The sequence below is a fragment of the Sturnira hondurensis genome, unplaced genomic scaffold (assembly GCF_014824575.4).
Source record: "Sturnira hondurensis isolate 20B ecotype Veracruz unplaced genomic scaffold, ASM1482457v3 Scaffold0013559, whole genome shotgun sequence".
NCBI lineage: Eukaryota > Metazoa > Chordata > Mammalia > Chiroptera > Phyllostomidae > Sturnira > Sturnira hondurensis.
Genome location: NW_028086190.1, coordinates 2,041,033 through 2,062,534, shown reverse-complemented (window position 1 = coordinate 2,062,534; position 21,502 = coordinate 2,041,033). Strand labels below are relative to the sequence as shown.

The 21,502-nt window shown below is 41.6% G+C and overlaps 1 protein-coding gene across 3 annotated transcripts; it reads right to left on the bottom strand.

Moving 5' to 3' along the window:
• Window positions 1-391: 391 nt before the first annotated feature.
• PLIN2 (perilipin 2) lies at window positions 392-18,165 on the bottom strand. 3 transcript variants are annotated; one of them, XM_037061912.1, is made up of 9 exons: window positions 18,072-18,165; window positions 16,960-17,011; window positions 16,679-16,874; window positions 14,840-14,922; window positions 14,143-14,428; window positions 11,280-11,461; window positions 10,312-10,446; window positions 9,373-9,663; window positions 473-682 (listed from the first exon to the last, which is right to left on the bottom strand). In XM_037061912.1, exons 2-9 carry the CDS (start codon window positions 16,987-16,989, stop codon window positions 542-544), a joined length of 1,344 nt encoding a protein of 447 aa, XP_036917807.1. In that variant the 5' UTR covers window positions 16,990-17,011; window positions 18,072-18,165; the 3' UTR covers window positions 473-541. The 3 variants fall into 3 exon arrangements, with proteins under 3 accessions (XP_036917806.1, XP_036917807.1, XP_036917809.1); XM_037061911.1 differs by lacking the exon at window positions 18,072-18,165 and having other exon boundaries at window positions 392-682; XM_037061914.1 differs by lacking the exons at window positions 473-682; window positions 18,072-18,165 and having other exon boundaries at window positions 8,789-9,663.
• Window positions 18,166-21,502: the final 3,337 nt, after the last annotated feature.

Below are 21,502 nucleotides of genomic sequence, written 5' to 3'. Positions count from 1 at the left end.
AGCCCAGGCATGTGCCCTGACTGGGAATCGAACCGCGATCATGTGGTTCGCAGGCCCGTGCTCAATCCACTGAGCTACACCAGCCAGGGCTAAGTAATTTCTTTATGGTCACACAGGTAGTAAGTGGCAGAGCCAAGATTAGACCCCAGAGTCAAAGCCTTTACCCATCATGGTATGCTTCCTTCCAGTTCATCTCTTTTTAGTCATACTGCCACCCCTAGGCTAGAGGAAAGCAAAAGAACCTTGACCAGCATACCCACTGAGACATCCTTCCCCCAAAAAGACACGAAGGTTCTGTTACCAGAAGAAACAGAAATGAATCCTGGGGGGCAAAACAACACACACACGTTCACTCTATTAGTACAAACACATGCACAATGATTCAAGATTATATAGACCAATTTTTATTATAGGCTAAATTAAATTTTGAAATAGTGTATTAAAAATAGACTCATCCCCAAAGCCACAGGAATAATATACGAGTAAATATGAAATTTAATGTGACACAAATTTTGTATTCAGCCAAAGAGGTGTTTCCTTGTTAGTTTTTCAACATTTCACCCTGAGTAGACTCAGGGCTATTAGCATGTGAATGATCTGATTCATCCTCTTCTTCCAAAGCTATAATATCTGGAATTTCATCAGTCTCAGAGGTCAAGTCTATGATAGTGAAGTCAAATACCTGTAAAAGAAGAATCTCAGATATTAAAACAAACACTAATAAAGTAAGCTGGAAGATTCAGGTGAGCTCATGGAGACATTACTTGCTGCATGGGGGTTAACCTTACTTTGTCTATAGCTGTGCCTTCTGACAAGGTGTTTTATACCTTTATTCTCCAAATTCACTCATACCATAAAAGCACTAAGGAAACTTCTCTTTAAAGGTACTAGTCTGACTAGTGGTGGACTTATTAAATGAAAGTTTTTTTAAAAATATAAGATGTAAGGCATTTCTGGTTATTTTTCTATCAATCTATCATTCTCTTAAAAACAACAATGCATAATAGTTATTGGGCTGAATGAATGAAATAACAGAACTTCTGATTAGAATGAATTCAATCTTTTCCTACTTTTTTCTTCTCTCCCTCCTTCCTCTCTTTCCTAGAATAGTTATTTTTAAAAAAACAGTGTTCTACTTTTTCATAAGCCTGACTTTCAATAATGTAAACCCTTTGGGAAGTGTCTAGAAAATGTGTCTAGGAAGGGTCTGGGAAGCAAATGGTCTTTTACTAGTTAAATATCCATTAAAGTCATAGCTCTTCTCTTCATTGGAAAGGCTTTTGGGAATAAGAAGTTCTATTAATTCTTACTTTACATACAATTTTGACAAGCCAAGTAATGTTTCTTAGCCAAAAGCAGATTAGAAACAGAAAATTAGTAAAGTATGATAAATTACTAAAGGGTGGAGCCTTGATAGCTAAGGAAAAAAATTACTTGATCACTTAACAGAGACAAAAGAAACTAAAAAAAAGAAAAATCCATCAAAAAACAGAAGGGTAGGGGAAAATAAGAAGTTATTGTTTGATGGGTATACAGTTTATTGGTTGGGATGAGGATAAAGTTCTGGGAGTGGAAGTGGACAGTGGTGATGGTTGTGCAACATTGTGAATGTATTTAATGTCACTGAATTGTACACTTAAAAATGGCTCAAATGGTAAATTTGATACTATGCGTATTTCACCACAATTTCTTAAAATATAGTTTAAAATAACAAACAAGAAAAATCTTGCTTTAGTCATTGGGCCCCCTCACCCAACTGTTTGTGGCCTTCACTGCACTTTTCCCCCAGAACCAGATGCTCAGAGAACTTCCTGGTTTGAGGCACAAACTTCTACCATTTGTTCCTGAGGAGATCAAATGGGATTTCAGTTTAGGGAGATCAAACTGCATTCTCAAGCTACTCATAAATATTCACTGTGCAAAGATACTATACAACCTGACATCTACAAAAACCAGCAATATTTATACAAATGGACTCAGAGCACCAGCCAGACAAATCAACAATTGAAATTTTATACTTTTTAGATTAAAAGCTTACTGTGCTTAGCTTTCTATCCTGAACTATTTCTAGTTAGTATATACTTTAACATCCAATATCACTTTATTTGTTTTTAACAAATGTAAAAATGAAACAGGAAGCTACAATACAAGAAGATATAGGTGGAGGGGTTTTCTAGGCCCCAAACAAGCAAACAAGCTACAGCTTTCTTCTAGCAAAGGCCTAGAATGCTAGAACAGATAAAACACACATTTTGACATCAATATGACACTGTGCTAAATCCCCATCCTGCTGTGAATCTCTTTTCTACTTCTTTCCTCACCTGTCAAGTGAGGAAAACAGTAAATTGAGTTACAGATGAAGAATAAAGGTAGTATGAACCTCGCTTATAAAAGGTGCTGAACAAACAGTAGCTTTTCTCATTAGTCCTTTAAATAGCACCACACAGAAAAACCTTGGAAGTCACCTATAGGCCTAAAATAGAGTCCGTTGCAAAGGTTGGAAATTTCACACTCCAAATTCTAGGAGAAAAGTTCCCATCACCACTCCCCCCCCCCAAAAAAAATGTAGCTCTAGTCCCTGAGGTGATTTAGGAGGACCATATGAATCAGGGCTGTGAAGGAACTGGGGGAGGACTGGGAAGCTAGGAGGTAGTCACAGTCTATCAAGTTTCCAATGGGGAGTTTAAAATGTAGTGGTTATACCTGACAACCTTCACGAGGCTTTTAGAAATGTGGCAGAATTAATTTCACAGATTTATAAAATAAATCTTTTTCATTATCCTGAACATTATCAAAGGAGTATGGAAGTCTCTAAGAGCAGTGAATGCCTGTCAGCGATGGAGGTCAAACTCAGGATCTGATGCTTACTTTGAAACTCAAGAGTTAACCATAGTCCTTCCCTGAAAAGGATGAGAAAGCAGCAGTACAGTCTTTTCAAGAAAACCCAGTGACCACTCTAGGGTTCCCTGGACCCTGTGTACATTTGCAGGCCGCTCACCAAACAACCACAGTATGCACCTTTCACAGACATCATTGATTCGCATATTTGTCACAACTTTCCAGAAGGTGGCACTACACATGTTGAGGAGAAGGCACCATTTTCTAATTTGCATAAAGGAAAGCTAGTGGTGGCCTGGGGTCCTGGATAGGAGAGGCTGCTACAGAAATAAAAACATTATCTGTGGGAATTTAATTCACTAGTAAAGGTAAGTGTGCATGCAATGCTGGTAAACATGACACAGAATCAGGACAACTGATTTATTCTGAAGTAGAGAATCATTACTGAGGAAATAATGAAAAGAGAATGTGAAATTTTAGTTTGTTTATAGAAAAGTAATTCCTAGATGGAGGGCCATTAAAGGATAATAAAAGAGATAATGATTAGCTCTAACACCAAATATGTAGGACCAACCCTACTGAGAGTTTAACAGAAATCTCTTCCCATCCCAAATAGGTTGTGTATTCAGCTTGATTATGTGCCTGCAAGTTACAGGGTCTGTAGCATCTTGGTTCTGCTTTACTCTCTTTCTCCTTTACCTGGACAATTTGATACAGCTTGAATTGGGCACACCCCATGCCCTATAGTGGAAAGACCCTCTTGTCCAATGTTTTGTCCTAAACTAAGAAGCAGTGGAAGTCATTAGAACTCTGAGCCTATGGAACTGGTTGTCACTTATCACAACAAAATTGAAGTGATTCTTAGTACCCATTGTACAACATTCAACTAGTCAATGTTAATTCCTTTGTACTTGATTCCTGAAGCAGATACATCACTAGTAGTTCTTAAAATAAGACATTTATGGAGCCTACACTGAGAATCTTGTTTGGAGAGAAGGGACTACAGGTAACCTATCCTTATTTTTGTTTCAAGTTAATATAATTTGTTTCCTATTTCCTTTGCTTCTCAAAGTGTGGGTAGTGGATCACCTGCAGTAGAATCACTAGGATGATTTGCGGGGGCGGTAGGGTGGAGAGGGAGGTATTGCTTTTTAAAAGTGCAGGTGCCTGGTACTACCTCCAAACCTACTAACCAGATTCTCAGGTGGTAGAACCCAGGAATCTGCATTTTATCAGTCTTCCCAGTTAATTCCTGGCATAGACAGACAGACAGGGCAGAGGAAGATGGTGTGGTTTTATTCATGCTGAGAGCTTACTTGGGCCACTTTATAAGGGAGTCAATCTGATAGATACATTAGCTACCTCCTTAGCCGAGTTTTCCCTTACTCTAACCTATATAGAGTAGACAATGAAAAAGTGCTTGATTCACACTATTCAGCTTCAACACTTATTCATTTATAATTTAAATGGTTAGCTAGAATCAAAAAGTTAAACAACAAGTGTTGGTGAAGATACAAAGAAATCAGAACCCTGGTGGTGGGGATGTAAATGCTGCAGCCACTTTGAAAACAGTCTGGCAGTTCCTCAGATAAACACAGAGTGACCGTATAACCCACGAGCAATTCCACTCCTAAGTATATACTCAAGAGAAATCAAAACAATTTAAATGGTAACCATTTTTCATCACTGATACTTACACAGAAGTACCGTTTAATCTGTTCATCACTTTTGTAAAATGTCAGTGATATTCTTTACTACTTTCTTAAGAAGAAATATAACTCAAGTTAGTGTTTTCTTTCACTTTGGTCAATAAAACTTAAAATTCAATTTGTTGCTCTATACAGACTTATGTTGAGATGTCATGTTTTGCAGGTTAATTTTGTAATAAAGTTAGAAAATTTAAAAATTAGCAATTCGGGGCCATTAAAGATGATGGATAAATAATGCCAGTATATTCCCTGAACATTCATCAACAAGCTGCCCCCTATGACTTTAATAAGTCTCTTGAGGACAGTTTCTGTTGTTCACATTCTCAGCAGGGCAGAGTTCTTTCCTTGTACTATTAGGAACTCAGGTATTGAATCAAATCATTTTTAATGCAGTACATATAACAATGTAACTACCTACATATTCACATTGCCTCTAACCAATAAGTGTACCAGTTATTAATAGATTTTGTCAATGTTAGCTCAAAAGGCACATATTATGACATGGTTTTAGTATCTGTTATATGGCTCTCTTAAATAGCACTTTCATAAAAACAGAACCAAGACAGGTAAGTTAAAAAGTCCATTCTACATCAAAACTAGTCTCCCCTGTGAGATTCAAAGCTTTTCATTACATTATAATCCATTTCCCTCTAATCTGTAAGCTCCATTTAAGCAAATTAAGCATGAAAAAATCCCAAGCAACTCTGTCCCACCTCTTCCAAACATCTGCCTTTCATACTGCTTTCCTATCATTGCACTTACTCATCTTACTGACAATCTTATGTATTGTATTATTCAGCTATTTCACAAACTCAGTAAGATGCCTGCTTCTCGCCACCTCAGCACCAACTGAAGGTATGATTTTCCTTTTCAGCCTTTTCCACCTGAGTACCCTGCCTTTGCCTCTCAGCTGAGCTCACCTCAGCTGGACGGTGATCGAGAAGGCTTCATTCCTGACCAGCCCCAGAAATATGACCTGGACCTATCCCAGTGAGGTCTAGCTGACACCACTTCTTCCAGGAATCAGTAACTTTTAACACATGGGACAGTGGCATCAGATTCTCAAAAGATAAGCAAGGAGAACAGGGAAGACACCATAAAACATGTCTTTGGCTTATGCTGACCGTAAGCCTGAAGACACTTATTCTCTTTGAACAGTTTGATGCTATTACTTTTCCAGGGTCTCCATCATTCAGATGAAGTGGTCTGCTACAGGTCAGACTCGAAACTTAAGATACTCAAGAGTGGGATGATTCGGTATCTTTTCCTTACTAAATGGTTACTGTGGAAATACTGTAGGATAACAGTTGGGGGTGTGGACACCTAAGCATGAAGGTATCGTCCTTTCAGATACAAGCTATTGCCCCGGCTGGTGGGCTCAGTGGGTTGAGTGCTGGCCTGTGAACCAAAAGATCACCGGTTTGATTCCCAGTCAGGGCACATGCCTGAGTTTGCTGGCCAGGTCCCCAGTTGGGGGCATGCAAGAGACAACCAATCGATATATCTCTCACACATCAATGTCTCAATATCTCTCCCTCTCTAAATAAATAATAAAACCTAAAAAAAGATACAAGCTATAAATACTTGGCACAAGCTATAAATACTTTGGCTTACACAGCAGGGACATTTCACATGACTGACACCCATGCAAGCCTCAGTGGTCAGTCCTGAAACTGGATCAGGACAAGGCCCAGCTGACCCAGTCCAAGTCCATGAGGCCCCAGTCCAAGTCCATGAGGCTGGCAAGAGGCTCTCCTTTCCATCCCTCCACACCTGACAGATATACACACAAATACCTCCCCTCACTACCACCTCCATGAGTTAAATGATACTCTAAAATAGGTATCTCAGGCAAACCAAATTTTAGTTTTTTCCCTTTTAATGTTTTTAGTTTTCTGATACCTATAATGCCTTAACTAAGTGAAAATATTTTACTAATCATGATCTTAAGAGTATTCGCTCACACCTGAAGTAGCAAATTAATTACATGTCATTGTCCCATAGACGTGCCCTTGTCACTCATGCAAAAACCGAAAAAGAGGGCCCATCCTCAGGCACTTCACTTCCATCTGTTGAGGCATCGCTAATTTTATGACAGATGAAAAACTGAGGCTAAGATATAAATGTTCCTTTTTTTTCATCCAGAATAAACCATTAAGTCCTTATTATTATTACATGCAAAAGAAAACATATCCTTGAACATTCAGGCACACCATGACAGGCTTCATGCTGTTAAATCTTTAAAAATCTGCCATAGTTACTGTGGTAGGCCTAGCTTTTTTCCCCTCAAAAAGAATTGTTCTCCATGAGAAAAGGTCTGTTAAACTAAAACTGCCAGTTTATACAATAAAGGTTAAGATGCAAGAACACCAGAAATTTTGAGACATGTCGACAATGGAATGAAATATGCTGAGGCACAGTCAGACTTAAGACACAAAGCCAAAACCACAAGTGTGCATAGCTCATGGCAAAAAGCAAGGGCTAGTGGTATTCTTCTAGAAGCTAAGAGGTCTCCTTCATATTGTCTTGTTCATAAAGAACAGTTTTGAAATGTCTCCTTTTCACAAGCAATTCAGTTGGCACTGTAACTCATATGATGGGAAAATGCAAAAGATTATGTTCAGATAAGAAACTATAGCACATGAATTTTCCAACCAATTAGACTAAACCACAAAATGCAAGTCTCAGAGTTTTGAGGCAAAGAGGGGCAAGGTCATGTTCGATTGAAACTAAAAATTCAGAGGCCCTGGCTGGTGTAGCTCAGTGGATTAAGTGCAGGCCTGCAAACCAAATAGTTGCCGGTTTGATTCCCAGTCAGGGCACATGCCTGGGTTGCAGGCCAGGTCCCCAGTAGGGGGCACAGGACAGGCAACCACACATTGATATTTCACATACCCCCCTTTCTCCCTCCCTTCCCCCTCTCTAAAAATAAATAAAATCTTTAAGAAAATAATTCCACAAATAGCCGTGATGATAAATGTTTTTTAAAAAATTTAGAGGCTCCAGAAAATGACAGTCACTGGGAGGAGGCAGGCAAGTGAATGGATAGGGCCTATTCCTTAAGCCCATAAATCATGACAGTCCCATCTTCCCAGAAACCAGAAGCTCCTTAGCTTCAAGAATCTGAGACCCTAGCCTTCAATTCAACTCACCTGTTTACTAATTCCTGGCATTACCTCAAGGGGAAACACATTTAGCTTTGTAACTCAGTTTTGACAGACTCATTCACACCAGTGCATGTGAAGTTTTGTACTGTTTCCTTGTTTTCATGGGAAGAGGTGAACCAGGATAGAAAGAGGACACAAGTCTGATTTCGACTTTGGTTCTGTTGAAGGGCAGCCTTGCTAACCTTATAGTAAGGACAGGCAGGGGCATGTAGTTCTAGCTCACAAATTCTATGACTTTTTTGGAAACAGTTTGGCATCCTGCAGCTTTTTTATAAGATTTGTATTTCCTAAGTAGTTGATCAACAGTGAAGGGACTAGAAGTCTGGACACCCTAGGCAGGAGGCAAGATGAGCCCTTTCTTACAGAGGTCCAAAGTCTTTTTCCTTCTGATTACTCTCACGTGACTTCTAAGGGGTGTCCAACCTGTAGCCCATGGGCCACATGCGGCCCAGGATGGCTATGAATGTGAATCAACACAAAATCATAAATTTACTTAACATAAGATTTTTGGTGATTACATGCCACAATGTATTTAATGTGTGTCCCAGAGACGCCAAAAGGTTGGACACCCTGAGCCTTTCTTACCAACAACTGTTAGTGACTTTCTTGGAAAGTTAGTGGCAACAGTTAGTCCAGCTGAAACTGGATGTTAAACAATCTCACTCCAGGGGTCACAGTTTAAATGGCCCATTGGCAAGAAATCCCCACTGCCTGTATGTGAGACTCATGCAAACAGTCACTCACTTGCCTACTTTCAGCTTTGGTTCCTTTTCGGCAAGGCAGTCAGTCACGAGGAGGCCCTTCTACTGGCTTAAAAACCTTCTCAAGGGGTCCATTAAATGGACAAATGAAAGCAACTGTCACCCAATAAAATTCTAATACGCACATCAGCTTGTTTAAAATCTGTCATCACATATTCCATTGTTGACATTAGTCTTCCAATGCTATTGTAGTGCCAAATTCCCTCTAATAGGCCACTGGAATTTATGTGTCTATTAACAACCCTGTCATGCAGGCCAAGCAGCTCAAAGAAAGCAACACACAAAGCACATGGAACATATAGCATAAAACAGATCTATTCCGTAGTGAATTTTATTGAACTCACAGGGGGCACTCCTGTAAGAAAACAAAACAGAACAAAAACAAAAAGCCCAAAGTTGTATAAGCAGCAGCATGTGACAAACCAGTGGGTGATGAGGCCTGCTCAGACCAAACTGGAGCAGATCCACATCATACAAAGCCCACCTGAAGGTGTTTTTATTTAATGCAAACAGACAGCGACAGTGGCAACAGGATGAGACCATAAACGCAATGGAAGTTTCTGTGACCTCTGACTAGGCTCTGACCAGTCTGTCATTCTTTTCCAAAAGAGCTCATCTACTAATGCCAGAAACTTGAAAGATCTTAATCCAGTTGAAATGACTCTAATGAAGGGACCTTTTTCTAGCTAGCTGTTTCCCCACTTCAGTTGTCTAGTGGGTTAATTTTATAATAACAGAAAGTGTCATCTGGCTGGCGGCACCATGCACTGGTTGACAGGGTCAAGATTAATGTGTTTTGCGCTCATGTTTCGAGGCCTTCCGGCTGGTTGTGCCCTTCCGTGCACCTCGGTCCTGAGTTTTCTGAGACTCTGTTATCTGAGGATAAAAGGGACCTACCAGCCAGTTGAGGGGTGTGTTGTTAACAAGATAATCCATCACATCATCTAAAGACTCTTTCATTTTCTGCAGCTGTCCCTTGCTAGAAGTGAGGAAGCCATCAGACACTTCTTTAAAGGATGAGGCGTTGCGGAACACTGAGTAGATGTCTCCAGCCATCACCCCCAAGTGACTGGCCTGATCTTGGATATTTTGTGGTAACCCTTGGATGTTGGACAGAAGAGTGGAGCACGTGGTCTGCAGCTGCTGAGTCAGGTTTCGGGCAATAGCAAGAGTACGTGACTCAATGTGCTAAAAATAAAACAAATTTAAAATTAGCAGTGAATCCAACAACGCTGTGCATGAATTAGTTCAATTACAGTATGCTAGTTATGTGTTCACCACATGTGTGGATTCTTCAATTTTTTAAAATTCTCATCACAATCCTGAGGGTAACAGCAGTATTTTTATTCACATTTCAGAGATATACATACTAGCTTCTGGAACCTAAAGAACCACTTTTGAGGACTACAACATGCTATTTCTTCTATCTGGAACATTCATCCCCTTAGTGCCCTTTCACCTAGTTTATTCTCCCATTCAGTCCCAGCTTAACACACCTCTTCCAGGAATTCACCTGACTCACCCACCCTCAATCCAAGACTAAGGTACTTTTCCTATACAGTCTCAGAGCCCCTGTTTTACGCTGTCAAAAGACACCACAACAGTAAAAATGCCTGTATCCGCTGTTAATTCTGCACTGAGGGCAAGGCCCATGTTTCTCATTTAGCTGTATACCTTAGGGGCAATATGCATATCTGCAGGTTATCAAAGTTACTGCACCATTTGGCTTTTCTGTCACATAACTTTGCTTTTCTATTCGAAAGGGAACACTGAAATAAAAGTCTGGTAGAACCTCTTCAGGGACTGCCCTGCGTGACTGCATCCCATTCGTCTTACCTCAGCGCAGTGGGACTCATCAGTATCATCGTAGCCAACGCTTCTCTTCCACTCCACCCAGGACAGATAGAGCTTCTCCTGAGCATTCTGAATTCTCTGGTTGGCACTATGCACATTCTCCCTGGCAAATTCAATCTAGAGTGCATTGAAATAACACAAAGGAGCTGGTCAGACAATCATGTCAGCCTGTTCTCAGATCTATGGTGAAAATCACACGACATAAAAACCAAGAGTATTCATAGGAGTTGAAGGACAGCAATCCCTGCCATCGCTGTTATTTATTATTAAGTAATCATAGTTCTTTGCTGCCTCTATTTCTCTATAAACCACTGTCTCCAAATTTATCCCCAGTTTACCTCCAGCGTAAAATATAAGAAAAAAATACAAAGGAGAAAGGAATTAAAATTTCCTCTTCCCTGTGGCAGCTGCCCATTTCTCCTTCCAAGAATGGCAGTACAGTACATACTCTTCTGTAACTTGGCAATCTTTAACAGCCACACAATAGTCTTTTGTGATGTAACAATTTAATTAATTGCCTATTAGTTGGCATGCATTGTTTACAGTCTTTTGCAACTCTAAACAAACATACATACCTGTGGGAAAAATTTCTGAAAGTAAGTGCCAGGGCATAGGTGTGTTTATAATTTCCCTAGAACCATCCCTTAAATCCTCCAGAAGTCCACAAGTATACCTCTTTCTCTATACTATTGCCCACAGCATCACACTTTGCCAGTGTGCTAGGAAGAGAGGGGTCACTGTAATTTGACCCCTCAGGATAAGATTAACAACACTTCATATATTTCAGCTATTTATACTTCCTTTTCTGTGAGTTGTCTGTATACACTTCACCCATTTTCCCATTGGGTTGTTCATAAGTTAAAAATTCCTGAATCTCGTGATTACATTCATTTTCATCCCTTGAGATAAATGAACTCACTTCAGATATCTTTAAATGAACTTCTACTCACCAGTTTAACAGTGGAATGGAGCTGAGAAATGGTCTCTTGGCTTTTTTGCTTAGTTTCTTTCACCCTGCTGAGAGCCTGCTGGTAGGCACGTGAGCGGAGCTTGGTAGACAGAGATCCCAGCCTAATATAATAACTTGGCTTCTCAACAGTATCAAATCCTTCAACTTTTTTTGCTTCTTTTGCTGAAGTTAGAAAAAAGGAATGAAAACCGTAAGGGGTCAAAGCTGTAAGTAACAAGGCCTGGACTCTAACCTGGATCTTGATTTTGTTGATTCTATTAACCCACCTAATAATTATACACTTATTTTCCCAAGACAGCTCATGTCTACTGCTGGGCTTGACTACCCAGCACTTATAATTGCATCTGATAGGTTTGTCTACACACATCTCCTCCCACTAGAGCAAGCTTCTTGGGCAACAACAAAGCACCTGGCATATAGTAGCCACTAAATGTTTGATGATTCTGCAAGCACCCCATTAAAGACTATGTATTTGTAGAAAATATTTCTCTAGGCTAATTTCTCCTAAAATTTCAATACTTACTATGTACAATTCAATGTGAAACTTAAGATTGCTTTAAGAAAGGAAATCAGACTTACGACCAAGATGGAGGTGTAGGTAGACACACTGTGCCTCCTCGCACAACCAAAATAAGGACAACAATTTAGAAACAAAATAACCACCAGAACTGACAGAAAATTGAACTGTATGGAAGTCAGACAACCAAGGACATAAAATAAACATATTCATCTAGATTGGTAAGTGGGGCCGAGTCGGGAAGCCAGACAGAGAGGGGTCATAGCTCAAAAAGCAGTGGCACCTGGAGCACACAAGACAGCAACAGGCGGACCCTGGGTGCACAGGTGGCAGCTGGTAGACCCCAGGCATTGGTGGGGAGGCGGGGGGGGGGGGCGGGCAATGGGCAGACCCAGCGAGGCGGCAACTGTGAAGCAAGGCACTGTGCACACGTCGGCTGACCATGTGGTCCTACATCTCTATCGCGTGTAGATACACCAGGCGAAATCAGGGAGCAAGACAGACTAGGCAACCCAGGGTCCCAGCGCGGGAAAATAAAGCCTCAAAACACCGATGAAAATGCCTGTGGGGGTTGAGGCGCAGGGAGACTCTCAGCCTCACAGAAGAGTTCACTGGAGAGACCCACAGAGTCCTAGAATGTACACAAGCCCACCCACATGGAAATCAGCACCAGAAAGGTGCTGGGGGAAGTGGTGGAGGGGACTGAGAATTGACAGAGAGCAGAGCAAGCACCACTGTTCCCTCCCAGACCCCACCTCCACATACAGTGTCACAACCCAGCAACTGGGTTGCCCCACCCTGCTGAACACCTAAGGCTCTGCCCCTCATATGTAACAAACGTGTCAAGACAAAAAAAAATGGCCCAAATGGAAGAAGAGATCAAAGCTCCACAGCAAATACAACTAAGCAATGAACAGATGGCCAACTTATCAGATGCACAGTTCAAAACAATGGTGATCAGGATGCTCACAGAATTCTTTGATTTTGGTCACAAATTAGATGAAAAAAAATGAAGGCTATGCTAAGTGAAATGAAGGAAAATGCACAGGGGACCAATAGTGATAGGAAGGAAACTAGGACTCAAATCAATGGAGTGGACCAAAATGAAGAAAGAAACAACCAAACAGAAAAGGAGGAAAAAACAAGAATTCAGAAAAAGGAGGAGAGGCTTAGGAACTTCCAGGACATCTTTAAATGTTCCAACATCTGAATCGTAGGGGTACCAGAAGAGGAAGAGCAAAAAACTAAAAACTTATTTGAACAAATAATAAAGAACTTCCCCAATTTGGCAAAGGAAATAGACTTTCAGGAAGTCCAGGAAACTTAGACAGTTCCAAAGAAGTTGGACCCAAGAAGGAACACACCAAGGCACATCATAATTACATTAGCCAAGATTAAAATGAAGGAGAGAATCCTACAAGCAGCAAGAGATAAGGGGACAGTCACCTACAAAGGAGTTCCCATCAGGCTGTCATCGGATTTCTCAAAAGAGACCTTACAGGCAAGAAGGGGCTGTGGAAAGAAGTATTCCAAGTCATGAAAGGCAAGGACCTACATCCAAGATTGCTCTATCTAGCAAAGCTTTCATTTAGAATGGAAGGGCAGATAAAGTGCTTCTCAGATAAGGTCGAGTTAAGGGAGTTCATCATCAACAAGCCATTATTACATGAAATGTTAAAGAGACTTATCTAAGAAAAAGATGAAAAACATGTACAATAAAATGACAGCAAACTCACGATTACTCACAATAACTCAGCAAACTCACAATAACAACCACACTTAAAACAAAAACAGAAACAAACTAAGCAAACAATAGAACAGGAACAGAACCACAGAAATGGAGATCACATGGAGGGGAAGCAACAGGGAAGTGGGAGGAGGAGAGTGGGGAAAAGTACAGAGAATAAGTAGTATAGATGGTGGGGAGAAAATAGGCACGGGGAGGGTAAGAATAGTATGGGAAATGTAGAAGCTAAAGAACTTAAGACACATGGACATGAACTGAAGGGGGGGAATGTGGGTGGGAGGGGGTGTGCAGAGTAGAGGGGAATAAAGGAGGGAAATGAGACAACTGTAATAGCATAATCAATAAAATATATTTTTTTTAAAAATGGAAATCAATGAAGACAGAAAGGTTAGTGGTTATCTGAGGGAGATAATGGATATTCAGGCATGAAGGATCTTTTAGGGTGATGGAAATGTTCCCAAACTCAATTGAGATGATGGCTAAACTGGATTTATTATGAAAAAGGTGAATTTTTTGGTATATAATTTAAAAGACTGACTTAAAACACACAATATTATTTCAAGACAAAAATCCACTTACCTAGTTCTTCCTCAGTGAGAGGGAGGTACTGGTCTACCAGCAGCTCTGATGTGGTGAGCGCATTTTCTACCCCACTGCTCACCAGCTGCATCATCCGACTCCCCATGACTGTGTTAATGCTGTCATTGACCACGGACTTGGTCTTCTCCACACTGCCAGTCACTGCTCCCTTGGTCTTGTCCATCACCCCAGTGATCGTGCTGGCCACAGAATCCTTGGCCCCTGTCACAGTTGTCGTCACAGCATCCTTCGCCCCAGTCACAGCACCTTTGGCGTTGGCAACAACCTATAAGTAGAAAAATAGGTCACTTTGCTGGAGAGAAACAAAGGCACAAATACATGAAAATCTTAACTGAGGCAGCATAGTTTAAGAGTTAAAGAAGGAATCAGTCCCTTTCACTCTCTATCTTTATGTCTTGGGCAAGTCACCAAGAACTGATGAGCCTCATCGGGTATATTTGCTATACCTGCCACCATTCAAGGGTTGGAGTAGCAAATGAGGTAAACATATAAAATCTATCAAGATGTTGCAGACAGATGTGTCTATTCCTTCATCTTACTGGATGTGCTCTCTGACACCAAGTGAAAAAGGTTCTATATACCATCTCTGCATGTACCAAACACCACATGAGAACCAGCTAGGCTAAAGAGACAGAACATGAGATGGCAAACCTCAGCCTTCTTGTCCCAAAATCACCTGATTTGTTGGCTGATTCAGAATAGGCAGTTTCTCCTCAATCCTGTCCAGTCCCATACAGGCATAGGTATTGGCAATAGCAACTAGAAGAATCACAAATGGAGAAAATGTTAACATCGTAGGTATAGGATGAATACATATTATCATACCTTAACTATTTAGTTATAAAAAGCAGCAAGAACGCTGACCTTCATTTATCACACTGTGCTGCCTAGTTTCTCTAGCTCAGACAGGAAGAGGTGCAGCAGGTTGCTGGCAACTTTCTTCTGACAAGGAAATAAGGAGATGGGGGTGTGTGCAGCAGGCAGGAGGAGTGACAAGCCAGGTAGGAAGCTGGCTAAGAAGCTTCTTCCTCATTCATTGGCTCCTAAACTTAATGGGAAGAGAAGCCAGGCTTAACCTGAACCCTCGTTCACGGAATAAGGTATCTGAGAACTCTCAAAATTATCATTTCCATGCTAGTTCAACTCCTACCAAAACTTAATTCAATATGTCGCAACAGGAAATGGTAATGCTAACATCACCCTGGATCTCCCTAACAAGGCTTAGATTTTAGTCCAAGCTTCCCCCTAATGATGACCAAGCCAAGCACTAGTCCTAAATTCATCTGGGAAGTAGCAGAGCTGAAAAACTGGTTTCTAAAGGTTCCTTTTACTCCAGAAAGCCCATGACTTAACCATTTGGGGGACTGATTTAAAGCCTTCATTCAAAAGGGCTCAGATAGAAAACCTTGATACATTGCTAGTGGGAATGTAAAATGATAAGCCACTTTGGAAAACAGTCTAGTAATTCCTCAAAAGCTGAAACAGGAATTATATGACCCAGCAATTCCACTCCTAGTAAACACCCAAGAACTTGGAACATGTGTCCACACAAAAATTTATACACAAATGTTCACACTATCACTCATAATTCTTATCACCATAAAGCACCCAAATGTCAATCAACTGATGAGTAAATAAGTAAAACTTGATCTAACCACACAATGGAATATTATTCCACAGTAAAAAGGAATGAAGTATTCATACATTGAGCAACTGTCACCCATGTCATTCCCAGAACTTTCTCATCATCCAAACAGAAACTGGTATTATGTTCCTTTTTAGGGTGATAATACTGTTTTAAAATTGACTGTGGCACCCTGGCTGGTGTAGCTCAATGGATTCAGCGCAGGCTGCGAACCAAAGGGTCGCCAGTTCGATCCCCAGTTGGGGCACATACCTGGGTTGCAGGCCAGGTCCCCAGTGGGGGCCATGTAGGAGGCAACCACACATTGATGCTTCTCTAACTCTCTCCCTCCCTTTCCCTGTCTCAAAATAAATAAAATCTTACAAAAAAAAAAGACTGTCATCTTATAAAATAATGAATTAATAAAATTGATTGTGGCGATGCCTGCACAGCTCTGAATATACTTTTAAAAATGAGTGACTTGTACACATTAAGTTTGTGACTTGTCTGGTGTGTCAACTCTATCCCAATAAGATGTTATCATTTATTTTTAAGGCAGTTCACGTACACTGGCCCCAAAGAAGTCAATTTCAGTTTATACACTGCCTTTCCTTGTGATCTCAGCTGCCAACATAGAAGTATCCGTGGAGGATTTTTAAGAAGTTGTCATGACTATCTACCATTGCTAGGAAGCAGGCCTTCCATAACAACGAGGGTCACCCAGCTGTTTCTGCACAAAGGCGGTACGTGCCTCAGGAAAGGCTGCAGAGTCCCTGACGCTGCCACTATGTGCTCAGGGCACTAGTCTGGCATTCACCATATTCAAACCAGTTCCAGGCTCACTCCTCACAGGTCCCTTGAATTAAATCTTGACAGGGAATCAGAACTCACTTTGTGGTTCTAACTTCTGGATGATGGGCAGAGCGCTCATCACAGCCACCGATGTGATGGTCTTCACACCCTTCTCTGCGATCTCACACACAGACTTCAAGTAAGGATATTGATCCTTTGTGGTGACATAAGCCGAGGAGACGAGGTCATATGTGGAGCTCACCAAGGGTAGGTTGGCGACCCTAGTCACCACACTCTGCAACCATGAAGGAAAGGGAATTAACTTCTCAAAACACTTGGGGAGAGAAAGGAATCAGGAAACAGCTATTTAAAATTCATACCGGCTGTGGATCAACTGCAGCAGATACCATTTTTCTTCCTGGAGACAGAAAGCTGTGGGAGAGAAATTTATTTCGTAAGACTTCCAGTGGAAGTCTTATTCCACCAGAATAAGATTCCAGATTAATTCCCCAACCTGAGCAAATGCTAATTTCAAGTAGATTAAAATTCAAGATGATGTAAGTGCAGTCTTCTGCACTTTTTCCCACCCTCGAGCTCTGAGACCTCCCCCCAGGGTGAACACAACACCTCAGGCAAAGTTTCAGAGCTCCTGTGTAAACTCCCAAGAGAAAACAGAGTTGCTGATACTTTTGTCTTGTTTCTTCACCAGGATACTAGAAATACCTTTTGAAGGGGAACATCTGTTCACAAAAATGCTAACCCAGTTAAAATCAGTGTTAAAACTAAAGAGAGATTTCAAGCAGAAGACATCTTGAACAGTCAGGATTAGAGTGGGAGCACGTACCGGGGGAAGGGGCGGGGACGGGCTTATTTCTTCCTGGTCAAAGAAACTAGTTTGATGGTGATTAAGGAGAGGAGGAAGGAGGTGCTCCCAGGAATTGAGAAACATTTCAGGGCGGCTTTAAATATAAATTTCGTGTTCCCAGCGACCCACACCAATACAAAATTGCCTCACTGCTTAGCAACAGAGCTGGGAAGTTAGCAAGAACCAGCACAGGCCGCGGGGCGGTACTACTGCGCCAGGCATTTCACTGTCTGGCCACCACGAGTCCCACTTCTACAAGAAATGAGAAAGAACGGGTCAGGCGCTAGCTTCTACTGCTCTCCTGTCACTGCGTACCCCATAAAATTCCGCGTTGAAACGATATTCTAACGCATTTGCTTGTAAATCTCGTTCTTTGGGAACAAATGAAAAATGTTACCCCCGCAACCAAGCCAAGCCAAGAAGCTACAACGGCGCTGGAGCAGCTTACAGAAGAAAAGAAGACTCAACCCCCAAAAGCAAGTGTCGAGGCCCAGGCCCAGGGCCGCCCCTTCCCAGCAGGACACGGAGAGGGGCACACCCCACCGGCCTCCGCCACATGCCATAGCGTCCAGAGTTCTGCGGGGGACCCAGGCCAGCTCGCTGGGCACAGAGAGGGCGCCAACTCACCGACCGACGGCAGCCCAGAGGCGAAGATCCAGCGAGTCCCGCAAGCCCGGCTCCAGCAACACCTACGGCGTCCAAGGAGCAGGGCCTGCGGACCCGGGTATATACTCCGGCCCGCCCCGCCCCTCACAGCACGTGACGGTGGCCAGGGCCTCGGAACGCCCAGCGCGCCGGGCCGAAAGTTGCCCTTGACACTTTCCCCCTGGCGCGACCCGTGGTGTGGGTGAGGCTTGTTCCGCCTGACTTGGGGTCTCTGCCTGAGTTTGGGATCCTGGGAAGCTGGTGGCAAAAATGAGGCCGGTGCCCGGGCGGGCTCTCGGGTTTCTGCAGAGGGCGGCGTGGAATCGCTCAAAATAGAACTGTTTTTAAAAGTGGAAACAATGCTTCTAGACTTATTTTTATCAAATAACTTGTAAAGTTTTGTAAAATTCTAACCCGATGGCGGACCTATAGAGATTTGTTTCACTGCTCTTTTGACTTTGAAGTCTACTCTTCATACATATTCCTATTTTAAAGTTGAATCGGAGATATTTGAAAGGGACCCCAAGGTATTCATACCTTGTGTCGGTACCCCCTTTTTTTCTCAGCGATACACTTCGGGCTGACAGCTGCCTATGCTGTTTTTAAGTCGTGGGCTACGCATTAGTTTATTTTTAAAGAAACAAACCAACATCTGGTTTTTTGTTTTTGTTTTTGTTTTTCTTGTGTAGAATTCTCAGCTTCGACCTGATTATTTCAGCAAACAGGATGAGCAACCGCCCAGAGCCGAGTAGGTGTTCCGTGGACTTCTCCCGGAATGAGTGGCGGGAGAATCTCCAGATGACAGAGCCACGGGCCTCGGCCTCCCAGGTGTCTCCCTGGTCGCCGGGTCCTCCGCCTCCAGAACGCAGAGCTAGGAGAAGCGCCCAGGCGGAACACCCGTTTTGTGTGTCATTGTGAAAAGCCCTCAAAGGCATTCTCCTCAGTTACTTAACTAATGTTGCATGCACCTGGATACTCTTTATCATATTTAAAGCTCCAAACTGAATCATTAAAAATGTGTCCCTTATACAAGACTGAATACATCTACAATCTACAAGCCCTCAGCAGGGAAAAACAGTTATGGCATTTCTCCACCGGCCCCCCACCCCCATGTAATTCAAGATAAAATACAATGCTAAACTATAAATGTTAGGAAGCCCAGAAATGTTCTCCCCCCAACACCACCACCACGTTGACAGCCTCAATGCTTTAAACAATGAAATTATTACTTTTTTTTCTTCTGTGTTTGGCGTTCTGGCTTTGTTGGTGCTCTAAGCAGGTATTTGGTGTGTCTATCATTAATTAACTTCTGCTCTATGACACAGGAATGTGCAAATTTTTGAGTCATGATGGTTTTGGGTTTTGTTTTTTTTTTTTACTTTTCACTAATCTGACCTCTTATTTTGCAATAGAAGTCTTGCCCTTTCGCCTACAAATGCCTCCATCTTCCCCTTTTAAAAAAACAAACCTGTGACTCATTTGTCCTCTTTAAAAATATGCAACTTCCTTTTGTTTTTCTATTACTTACATCTATTAAGAAGAGGACTCCAGGAACTAATATTGAGAGATTCTCTAATCTCACAGAGGATGAAACACCAAATTTGGCACATGGGACTCTCGTCTTCCTGAGTCTGTGAGAAGGTAGAGCTAGTGGCAAGAATGATACCTAAATCCTCCAGGTTGTTTTGACACTCTTTAGAGAACCATTGTTTTACAGAAGTGCTTTTCCATAGTTTGGTTGGGGAACTAGTCCATCAGAATCACCTAGCATGCTTGTTGTTGTTGTTTTGTTTTTTTATTGTTCAAGTCCAGTTGTCTCCATTTTCCCTCCCCCACTCTTGCCCTCCCACCTCCTACCCTCAATCCCACCTGCTTTCACTTTGCCAAGGGTCCTTTACGCATTTATTAAACATTCTGCTTTCTATCCCAGCTGTACTGAATCAGGATCTACAGGGGTGAAGCCCAGGTGAACCCACATTCTTAACAGTACCTCTTTGGGGTACTACCACTTTTTACTCTTCACAAAGCATTTTCGCATGCTCCTCAGATCTGAGCCTCACAACAGCCTGGAAACTCAATGAAATGGGGTTATCACTCCATCTTAACAATGAAGAAACGGCCTCAGAAAAGTCACAGAACTTATCTGCAGTTTTATGACTGACTTAGCAGGAACTAGGTTGACTAGATTCCAGAGACATGACCAGGGCTGGTTACCTAATTCTATTTGCCTTAGTTCCCTCATCTATAAAATAGAAATGTGTACTGTATTTCACTGTGTATAATGTGCACCCACAGTTTTGGCCCAAACTTTCAGGAAAAAAAGTCTTATATTTTTTAATTCAATTACTTATTTATTTATATTTAGAAACAAAACCAAGTATCATATTCCAGGGTATTATTTTGCATTCAGATATCGATATTGCTTTCTAGAGTTACACTTTTAACACAGAAGCAAATAAATAAAAGAATTTAAAACACATAGATACAGAATTTCCACCCATGTATAGTGCGCATCCTTATTTTTCCCTAAAAAATGTGGGCAAAAAGTGCGCATTATACACGGCAAAATACAGTAATAGTATTCCTTCATGTTCTCAGTAAAGGGTATTTGGGTGTTCATTGTACTAGTTTTTCAACTTTTCTGGGGCTTAAAATAAAAATATTTCAAAATAAAAGATTGAGGATATTACATAGCAATAAGAATAAACAGAGCTATAACTACATGCAAAGAAATGTATGTGAAGAAGCTGTATACAAATAATATTATGTGAGACAAGCAAACTAATCTCTGCCCTCAGAAGTAAAAATAGTAGTTGCTTTGGGACGGCAGTCCCCAACCCTCTTGGCATCAGGGGCGGTTTTTGCAGAAGACAGTTTTTCCATGGGCCCAGGTGGGGCGGATGGCTTTGGGATAATTCAAGGGCATTACATTCAAGCTCACCTCCTGCTGTGCAGTTCAGTTCCCAACAAGCCCAGATCAGTACAGTCCATGGGCAGGAGGTTAGGAGACTCCTGCTTTGGGGAGTGGGGAAGACTAGTGACTATACAGGGCCTCCAGGGGCCTTTTAGGTGCTGGTAATTTTCTTTCTCTTGTTCTGAGTGCTAGTTATATGTGTGAAATTTTATTAAACTGTACACTTACATATAGTTTTTTTTATATATATGCTATACTTCCTTAAAAAAACTTTTGAAAAGAAAAATATGGTGGTGCTTACTGCATAAGGTTTTTGTGGGGATTAAATAAGTCAGTACATTCAACAGTTAGAATAATGCCAGATACACAGAAATGATAGCTATTATTAGTATCTTCTAACCATACCTAGAGCTTTTTTGCCCAAGACAGCCTTGCTGGACATTGGGCTGCAGAGAACACAGCTCACAGAGAAAGTAGAAGGGGCTCCAGGGTACCAGCA

What these genes read in the sequence shown, in the direction of transcription:
- PLIN2 (XM_037061912.1), bottom strand. Translation starts at nt 16,989, where the DNA reads ATGGTATCTGCTGCAGTTGATCCACAGCCG. An exon ending in TCTCACTGAGGAAGAACTAG is followed by an intron (nt 11,462 to 14,142) that starts GTAAGTGGATTT and finishes TTCTAACTTCAG; the next exon opens with CAAAAGAAGCAAAAAAAGTT. An exon ending in TCCATTCCACTGTTAAACTG is followed by an intron (nt 10,447 to 11,279) that starts GTGAGTAGAAGT and finishes AATGCACTCTAG; the next exon opens with ATTGAATTTGCCAGGGAGAA.